This window comes from Stegostoma tigrinum, chromosome 28 (assembly GCF_030684315.1).
Source record: "Stegostoma tigrinum isolate sSteTig4 chromosome 28, sSteTig4.hap1, whole genome shotgun sequence".
Taxonomy (NCBI): Eukaryota; Metazoa; Chordata; class Chondrichthyes; order Orectolobiformes; family Stegostomatidae; genus Stegostoma; species Stegostoma tigrinum.
Genome location: NC_081381.1, coordinates 35,847,574 through 35,857,847, shown reverse-complemented (window position 1 = coordinate 35,857,847; position 10,274 = coordinate 35,847,574). Strand labels below are relative to the sequence as shown.

The window sequence follows — 10,274 nt, the reverse complement described above, 5'->3', positions numbered from 1 at the left end:
TTAGAATTGGGGTGAAATTTACCAGACGTAACTTTATTTTTCAATCACGATGTCGACGTTTTTATAGACGAACAAAACTCCAAAAAAACACTTTTTCTGAAGAAGGGTCCAGGCCCGAAATGTCAGCTTTCCTGCTTCTCTGATGCTGCTTCGCCTGCTGTGTTCATCCAGCCTCACACCGTGTTAAACTCACAACATAATCCTTTCTTTAAAAAAAACTAGACTTCGTTGCTGATCTGTATTCGCTGTTGTTAGTTCCTTCCACAAAGATTGAACCATCTGGTCGTAACAGCCGTAGGCTGAACAGTGTATCTAACAGGTCGGTGAGGTTTTGTTTTGATTAGCTCTCCGAGGTGGACGAGCTCGCAATACAACTTCCACTTCAAGCCCGCATGATTGGCGCTATCAGTTCAGTAAGTAGAGCGGCTGCAAGGAAGACAGTTCTCATACCAAGAGACATCTGTATTTTTGTTAAATAAAACTCCCATTAATGGCACTAAGGTGGTTCTCCTGTGTAAAGTGAGTATTTTGTTTTGAATTTTTTTTAAGCTTTTTGGAATGAAGAACTGATTAAAAAAGACTAATTTTTGTCTGTGTATCACGATATGTGTCATTGTTTTAAAGATTACGCTGAAAATTAACTTTAAACATGTTACAAGAGGGACTGAGCATTTTATTTCAAAAGTATAGGAGAAATTAGTTTTGTGAATTTTCTGCAGGGTATAATTTTTTTTTCCTTGCAAATATCGAGTAGTTTGGGAGGAATCAGAAGGAAGGACACTGGCTATTTTTTTAAACTAAGGTTCGGTGTTGGAATGATTAAAAATTTGCTTTGATGGCACTAACATTCATTGCTTGTCGTCACATTCTTCTCTACTGAAAGTCTTTTTTTTAACAAAAAGACTATCAAGTTACACAGGTATCTGACCGGACTGACTCCTTTTTTTCCTGGTAGGAGAGTATAATATAAAGTGAACTGTGTACCCGCCATTGATGAAATGAAGGTTGCTGTTCATAATTTGCAGTAAATCGAGTTTATCAATCCTGTTTCTTTGTTAAACTGTTTTAGTTAATTTGGATCACAGTGGTGGAGAACTATTTCATATATGGGATTTTGGATGTTTCAAAAACTCTCCCCTTTTTAACATCTGTGAAAGAGTTATTCTCACCATCTTACAACGCACATTTTATTTTGCCGCTTTGCCTAACTCACACACCAACACCTACTTCCCTTAATTGTCCCAGCTTTGTTCGTGCTGTGTCGTTTTTGTTATCTGTGAATTCATGCAAGGCATTGCGCTTGAGGTTTTCTACTTGTTGCATTTTGGTGCAACAAACAAGGGTAACGCTTATAAAATTAGTGGTAGGGCCTTTGGTAGTGTTGTTGAATAGAGGGACCTGGGGAGCAAGTACATAATTCTTTTAAGTTTGTGGTCACATATGGACAGGGTGTTTGAAAAGGCCTTTGGCATTCTCACCTTCATTGCTCAGTCCTTTGAGTGTAGGAGTTGGGACATCACATTGAAGTTGTACAGGATGTTGGTGAGGCCTCATCTGGAGTACTGTGTCCAGTTCTGGTCTCGCAGTTACAGGGAGGATATTATTAAGCTGGAGAAGGCTCAGAAACAATTTACTAGGATGTTGCCAGGTATGGAAGGCTTGAGTTATAAGGATGGGCTGGGACTTTTTTTCACTGGAACATAGGAAGTTGAGAGGAGACCTGATAGAAATTTATAAAATCATGAGACATAGGTAGAGTTGATAGAAGTTGTCTTTTTCCCTAAGTTGAGGAATTTCAAGACCAGGGAACACATTTTTAAGGTGAGAAGAAAGAGATTTTAAAGAAGACATGAGGCATTCTTTTTACACAGAAGGCAGTATGCTTGTGGAATGAACTTGCTGAGGTAATGGTTGTTGTGGGTATAATTACTGGCCTTGAAAGGTTTTATTAGTAGGTCCTACATTGAAATTTGCAATTACTGAGGTAGTTGGAGAACTTTACTTCAGTTTGAATTATTCTCTTCAATTTGTAATTGAAATGAGCAACGGTTGGCTTTTACCTCTGCTTTATGCTCAAGGAAAGTTTTCAAAGAATAGTTACCAAAACCTGAAAAGAAATTGTTGAGTATCACTGCTGTTAGCAGATTGAGGCTTTAGACTGCATTTTCTCAATTCTGGTGTTGAATCCATGAGTTTGAAATCTGGTAAAGCACCTTTTCCAGTTACAGCACTTGATGAGTGGCAGCTCTGTGATAGGAGAGACCCAGAAAATTGGAAGGAGATCCTTGGCAGCACTCATTTGCAGTTCTTGACTAAAGAATGGACTTTTACTTTTTCCAGAGGGAGGCTGAATTTTTCCTAAAGCTGCTTGACAAAACAAAACCTGCTAAATGTTCTGTGACTGATGGCCGTTGCTAGTTGAACCTCCACCTCCGCCATTGTCATGCAATGAACTTACTGCCCACTACAGAGGGATCTCAAATTGAAAGTAGTGTATGGAGTGTTCTGGAGGATAGGGAGACGTGATCCAAGTCTGGCATCAAATTCTAACCATACTGCCTGACTAGCTCCAATTATTTACTGCTTTGATTTTTCTGCTAACTTTTGTTTTTCGAAAAGAATCTTGTTTTTTGGTGTTCATGTGAAAATTGTGAGGCTGCATTTTTGTCCCCAGTTACTGTTGAGGATTTTCAGAGTTGCTGTTTTTTATGTTGCCACGGTAATTGGTCTGTTGGGGGTGGCCCTTGTACTGCTTTGTTCAAAAGGCTTCTACATAAGTAGTGCAGTGACTCACTGATTTACTCAGAGATTCATTAACCTTTTATATCTCTGGTACCTGCCAAGTAAGTTCGGTCTCTGGGACCAGTTTTTTTGTTTGTTTATAAATCCCTCCCATTTATGAAGATAGTAAACACCAGTAGAGCGACAGTCCAAAGTTACAATGTGAACATGTCAGTCTAATAATTAATTCCATGCAACTGAATTGTTTGTGCCAGAACTTATGTTCTATGGGAAAGTGATCATGTCTTTTATGCCTCAGATATCAATGGTAGAGGTGGAATCCTTCATCTTCAGCCAAAGGGTCTATAGAAATAGTGATAGCTGTTCACACCCTTCCTTTGCTATTCCAAAGTATGGTCTATGAGCACAGCCAGGTGCCCTCAATTGCCAATGGAGACTTATCACAGCTCTCCCTATTTCTAACGTCTGTTTGTGTGTGCATTGCTCCTCTTGGTCCACCATTTGTGATATTTGATAGAGTGGAAACTTTTTTTCGGGAGCTTTGTTTTCGTTTTCAGAGGTTCCGCTTTTCTTTTCATTTTTACAAACTCACTTGTTAGCTGTTGTAGTCAGGTAATGTTTTAGTGTTGATGAGGGGAATTTGGACAGAAGCAGAATTAGAAGAATTCATCAATATCCTCAATTACCAATTCTCTATTCAACTTCAAGCCACAGCTCACCTGGAAACTGCTAATTTTCTATGCACTATGATATTTCATTTTAATACAGAACAACAGGCATACACTTTTCTCAGAATAACTAACATACGTAACTAAGCCATTACTCTAAACATACATTTTTCAGACTCCAATCACAGTTGTGGAGTGTTGGACCTTTTATAGAGGTTTATAAAATCGTGAGGGGCATAGATAGGGTGAATAGTCAAGGCGTTTTTCCCCTAAGCTGAGGGAGTCTAAAACTCGCGGGCATAGGTTTAAGGTGTGAGGAGAAAGATTTGAAAGGGACCGAAGGAGCAACATTTTCACGCAGAGGGTGAAATAAACTGCCAGAAGAGGTGTTGGAGGCTGGTACATTGGCAACATTTAAAAGGCATCTGGATGGGTAGATGAATATGAAGGGTTTAGAGCGATATGAGCCAATTGCTGGCAAATAGAACTAGATTAATTTAGGATATCTGGTCGACGTGGACAATTTAGACTGAAGGGTCTGTTTCCATGCTCTATATCTCGAGAGCTCTATGACTCCATCTGCCGTGTCCAGGCTTCCATTGGCCACTTCATGTAATTAAAAAGTGTGTTGCAGGAATTAATCAAAGTCCAACTATGATTACCCTTAGCAGAGGACATCTTCATATAGTATACCAGGTCATGTGTGGGCTCATGAGATTCTGACTGGGATCTAAAAATGGAACCAGAAACCACTCCCCCTGAAAGTACACCACCACAAAACAGCAAAATGCTGTCACTTCGCTTTTCTAGCAACAGCTGTGGACTCTCCCATTCAGCCTCCGTTGCAGTGGCCCAGTACAAGCCTAGGCTGTTTTGGGGGCTGGTGAATGCATCAGTGCAGATAAAGGATGCGATGTGAGCCACCTGATGAGTCTGCTGTGAGGATAATAGCTGGCGCAGACATAATGGGCTTGTTCTGTCCGGTAACTTTTCCATGGTTCAATGATTCTGCCTTGGTTCAATATCTAGAGTAAATAGATTTTAGATGGCATGATTTGTGGGGAAGACAGCAGCAAAGGTGGGATACGCTGAAGAAGCTGTGCCTAAGACTCACGTAGATCTCTGACTCTGGCTGTTTTATTTATTCAGGTACCTGGTGATGAAATGGAAATTCATTTTGTTATTCTTCATGATCTTCATCATCAATCCAGAATTGGGCCTTATATTCTTCAGGTAGTCTCTTCCTCCTCCTGTGCCAGGAGTGCTGTGTTAATAGCTTGTGAACCGAAAAAGAATCTAACTTTTTGATATTTTTCCACTATGATCAGAAGGCGGTAGAGGTGTTCTTTCTGGGCCTTTGCACTCCTGGGTTAGGGTAATAGTTTTTGTGACTCTTCTAATCACTATTCAGTGACAGCTTTTGGAAAATACTGTTAAGACTGGTGTCAGCTGAGATTCTGTCACTGTAAAATCAATCATTTGATATTTGCTTCATATGAGCAGGTAAGTGGGCAAATGGTCTCATTTTGTAGCAAAGTCTACCAAAGAAAAGTAATACATTGTTAACTTATTTCAAATAATTTTTCTCTCGCATGCTCAATCATTCTTGAAGAAATAATCAGGTGCATTCAAATGCCAAAAATATATCGTGGACTATTTCTAATAGAAGCAATTAGAACATAGAACAGTATAGCACAATAAAGGCCCTTTAGTTCATGATGATGTGCTGACCTATTATCCTGCTCTAAGATCAAACGAACCTGCGTACCCTTTATTTTGCTATTGTCCAGTTGCCTACCTAAGAGACACTTAAATGTCCCTAATGTGTCTGACTCTACTACCACTGCTGGCAGAGCATTCCATGAACCCACCACTCTGTGTAAAGAACCTACCTCTGACATCTTCCCTAGACCTTCCTCCAATTAAAATTGTGCCCCCTTGTAATGGTCACTTCCGCCCTGGGAAGAAGTCTCTGGCCACTCTATCTATGCCTCTTGTCAGCTTGTATGCCTCTACCAAGTCACCTCTCATCCTTCTTATCTCCAATGTGAAAAGCCCTAGCTCCCTCAACCTTTCCTCATAAGACTTGCCCTCCAGTCCAGGCAGCATCCTGGTAAATCTCCTCTGCACACTCTCTAAAGCTTCCACATTCTTCCTGTAATGCGACGACCAGAACTGAACACAATATTCCAGTGTGGTCTAACCAGTGTTTAATAGAGCTGCAGCATAACCTCATGGCTCTTTAACTCAGTTCCCCAGCCAATGAAAGCCAACACACCATATGCCTTCTTTATAAACTTATCAACTTAGGTGGCAACTTTCAGGGATCTATTGACGTGGACCCCAAGATCCCTCTGTTCCTCTACACTGCCAAGAATTCTGCCATTAACCCTGTATTCTGCATTCAAATTTGACCTTCCAAAATGAATCACTTCATATTTTTCCGGGTTGAATTCCATCTCCCACTTCTTTGTCCAGCTCTGAGTCCCATCAATGACCTCTTGCAACCTACAACAGTCCTTCACGCTGTCCACAACTCCGCAAACCCTTCCACTTCCTCATCCAAGTCATTTATAAAGATCACAAAGAGCAAGGGTCCCAGATCATCACGGTCACTGAGTCAGGCAAAATACGTTCATCTACTGTCATCCTCTGTCTTCTATTGGTTAGCCAATTCCTGTATCCAGACAGCCAAACTTCCAACATTCACTGCTTGACCTTCTTCAATGTGTTTTGTCACATCCTCAAAGACTTCAGTCAGACTTATGAGGCATGAACTACCCCTCATAAAACCATGCTCGCTATCTCTAATCAAACTATGCTTTTCCAAATAATCATAAATACTATCTGTCGGAATCCTTTCCAATAACTTGCCCATGACAGAAGAAAGACTGACCAGTCAGTAATTCCCAGAATTAGCCCTATTCCCTTTCTTGACCAAGGAAATAACATTTGCCACCCTCCAATCATCTGGTACTACTCCAGTGGACAGTGAGGATGCAAAGGTCATTGCCCAAGGTGCAGCAATCTTTTCCCTTGCTTCCCGTAGAACCATGGGTATATCACATCTGGCCCAGGGGACTAATCTGTTCTCATGTTTTTCAAAATTTCTAGCACGTTCTGCTTCCTAAGATCAACCTGTTTGAGCATATCTGCCTATTTCAAGCTGTCCTCACAAACGTCGAGGTCCCTCTCACTGATGAATGCTGAAGCAAAGTATTCATTAAGGACCTCCCCTACCACCTCCGATTCCAGGCACAAATTCCCTCCACTACCCCTAACTAGCCCTACCCTTATTCTGGCTATCCTCTTGTTCCTGACATAGGTATAGAACGCCTTGGGGTTTTCCTTAATCCTACCCATCAAACTTTCTCATGCCCACTTCTAGCTCTCCTAAGTCCATTCTTCAATTCCTTCCTGGCTACCTTGCAACCCTCGAGAGACCTGTCCGATCCTTGCTTCCTCGACCTTAAGTAAGCTTCCTCTTCCTCTTGACTAAATGTTCCACATGTCTTGTCATCCAAGGTTCCTTCACCTTACCAGCTCTTTCCTTGCCTCAGTGAGACAAACCTATCCTGCACTTGCAGCAAGTGCTGTCTAAACAACTTTCACATTTCTGCCGTGCATTTCCTTGAGAACATCTCTTCCTAGTTTATGCTCCATAGGTCTTGCCTAATAGCTTTGTAATTTCCCCTCCTCCAATTAAATACTTTCCCATACTGTCTGCTTCTATCCCTCTCCATGACTATAGTAAAGGTCAGGGAGTTGTGATCACTATCACTGAATTGCTTTGCTGCCGAGAGATCTGACACCTGGCCTGGTTCGTTGCCGAGCACCAAATCCAATATGCACCCCCCTGTAGTTGGATCATCTACACACTGAGTCAGGAATCCTTCTTGGACACACCTGACAAAATCTGCTCCATCCAAACTACTTGCACTAAGGAGATTCCAATCTATATGAGGGCAGTTGAAGTTGCCCATGACAACAACCCTATTACTTCTGCACCTTTCCTCAATCGCTTCCTCTGTCTCTGTTGCTACTGGGGGGTCTATAGAAAACTCCCAATAAAGTGGCTGCTTTCCTGTTTCTGACTTCCACCCATAGTGACTCAGTAGACAAACCCTCCTCGATGACCTCCCTTTCTGCAACTGTGATACCATCACTGCTTAGCATGCCACTCCTCCACCTCTTTTACCTCCCTTCCTATTTCTTTTGAAACATCTATACTCCGGAACATCCAACAACCATTCGTGCCCGTGTTATCTAGGTCTCTGCAATGGCCACAACATCGTAGGTCCAAGTATTAATCCATACTCTAAGTCATCACCCTTATTCATGACACTTGCGTTAAAGTAGACACATTTCAACCCATCACACCTGACTGCAACTTGGCCCTATCAACTGTCTATCTTTCCTTACAAGCTCTGTGTATGTTGTGTCTGCCTGTACACCAGCTACCCCATTCCCTGATCCTTAGATCTAGTTCCCATTCCCCACCAAACTAGGAGCTCCAGCAAACCTCCCCTGCTGCCCACCCCACCCCAGATATTGGTGCCCCTCCAGATCAGATGCAAACCGTCCTTCTTGTACAGGTCCTATCGTCCCCAGAAGGTAACCCAATGATCACATATCTGAAACCCTCAACCCTACATCACCTCTGTAGCCACGTCCTCAGCTGCACTCGCTGTCTATACCTAGCCTCACTGGTCCATGGCACCGGTAGTAATCCTGAGATTACTACTCCGCTCGTCCTGCCTTTTAGCTTCCTATATTCACTTTTCAGGCCCTCATCCCTTTTCCAAGTTATGCCATTGTGCCAGATTTCTTTGACACTGATATCTGTCAGGGTGTTTCCAGACACTGAGAGCAGTTATCAGTCAACCATATTGTTACTGTTTTTGGAAGCACACAAGATCTAACCATACATACCCATGAGTACATGTAGGGCTGCTGTCTGAAATATGACCTGCAGCCCTTCAGTTGTCTATCCTTCCCACACCAATCTTTCAATCACATCCATTGCTTTCCTGATCTGACTGTTTCTCTGCCAGTTAGCATATGACTTGGGTTATGGTCCTGAGATTGGAAGCTAGGAACTTCATGAGTGGCAAGTTTCCTTTGCAGGACCTCCTTCAGTCTGTCATTGATCGCAACAGGGTAAAGCTGTCCTCTGCCTGTGTTCCTTTTAACTTGCTCAGGGATGTTCTATACTTTGCACGTGGTTGCCAATACACTTAGAACTGAATCTAGGGTGCTAAATGCCGCTGCCCCCATCCATTCCTTCCCCACTAGGGGCAAGTGTCAAAGCAAACAGGTGGGCATGTAATTCTTCTGGTAATGTTGGCACCATCCCAGGGCTAGCTGTTTTTCCTGGAGGTGGAGTCAGGGACAGAAGGGCTCTCCTCCTGCGAGTGGGAGGTAACCAGTTTGGTTAAGTAAAAGGCCAGTTACCAGTGGCCTCAGGACAAGGTCAGGCAAATGAATGCAACCTGTCAATGGCAAATCAGACAAGGCCAGCTTTGAAACCACTGCTGTGGTCATTCATTCATTGAAAGTTTTAAAAGTACTGTGGGATTGCCTCAGGATGGAGATGTCACAGTCTTTCCCTTGGCTGTGAAGGTGGGGCATCTAACTGCTACAGCTGCAGGATGGTTTTGTGTTGAGCCTGCAAGTTTAAGAGGCCACTTGTTATTGTTAATTGGATAATAAGTGTGCTGTCTGGCCACTTATTGTCCAGTTAAGAGGAAATCCATGTTGGCAACCACACCCAGTGAAGTGCAGATTCTCCTATTGATTATGACCCAGAGTCCTATTGTGATATGAGGAGATTCATCTTGATGTAACTGGTGTGAGTCTAATATTTGCAAGGGAGAAGACACCAGCCTGGAATGAGTCTGTGAAGACACTATACTAAGGCTATCACATATAGTCTCGTGTATGGGTGTAAATAAAGGAATGTATGGTACGTAAGGAGTTAACAAGCCTGGCTTTGAGATAAAGATATACAGACACCCACAAAATGAGATACTTCAGACTTGCATTTAAAATATGTAGTCAATGCTGGGATATTTGTTGATTGGACAGTCTTCAGTACAATTTGTGCCACCTCATACTGAACAGCCTGCCCCAAAATGTAGCATGACCTGGACAACATTTAGGGTAGGCTTGACAAGTAAAATTTCATACCATGCTAGTGTCAGGCAATCACCATGTCCAGCCAGAGACAAATTTATAATCTTCTCTTGATGTTCAATGGTGTTAGCATCACTGAATCCCTCTCTATCAACAGACCGTGAGTTATTGACCAGAAATTGAACTGGACCAACCATAGACTGTAGCTGCAAGAGTAGGTCAGAGGCTAAGAATTCAGATGAGTAATATATCTTTTTGTTTCCCAAAGCTTTTATACAGTCTACACAGTACCAATCAGGAATGTTATGGAATACTCTCCACTTGATTGGATGAGTGCAGCTTCAACACCATTGAAGTCAAAGCATCCCATTTGTTGACACCCCATTGACAACTTCTACATTCACTCCCTCCACCATTGACGCTCAGTAACAGCAGTATGTACCGTTAGCAAAATGCACTGCAACAATTCACCAAGGCTCCTTTGTCACCTTCCAAACCCATCTTTAAAAAGCAAAATGTTAGCTGGGAGAGGACACTGACTGTAAGTGCTGCTGCTCTTACTTTTTGATATTTTTTCAGTATTTCTTGCCTGACTTTCTTTGAGCTGTATCATTGATTGTATAGGTTTTTGCTTTGTTTTTGGAACTTTTCTTTAAAAAAAATCAAAAACAGCAATATTTTGAACAGGAGGAACGAGAGAGAGCGAGAAACAAGGTTTTGGGAGAGTGA

General features: G+C 42.2%; 1 protein-coding gene across 10 annotated transcripts in view; it reads left to right on the top strand.

The window, feature by feature from the left end:
- Nucleotides 1-216: 216 nt before the first annotated feature.
- LOC125466676 (N-acetyllactosaminide alpha-1,3-galactosyltransferase-like) overlaps nucleotides 217-10,274 on the top strand; it is a 36,122-nt gene continuing 26,064 nt past the window's right edge. For 2 of the 10 annotated variants that reach the window (XM_048561526.2, XM_048561528.2), the window contains exon 1: nucleotides 4,655-4,913. In XM_048561526.2, coding sequence (XP_048417483.1) covers nucleotides 4,906-4,913 — 8 coding nt within the window. In that variant the 5' untranslated portion in view covers nucleotides 4,655-4,905. The other 8 variants (XM_048561530.2, XM_048561524.2, XM_048561523.2 and 5 more) reach the window with 8 other exon arrangements.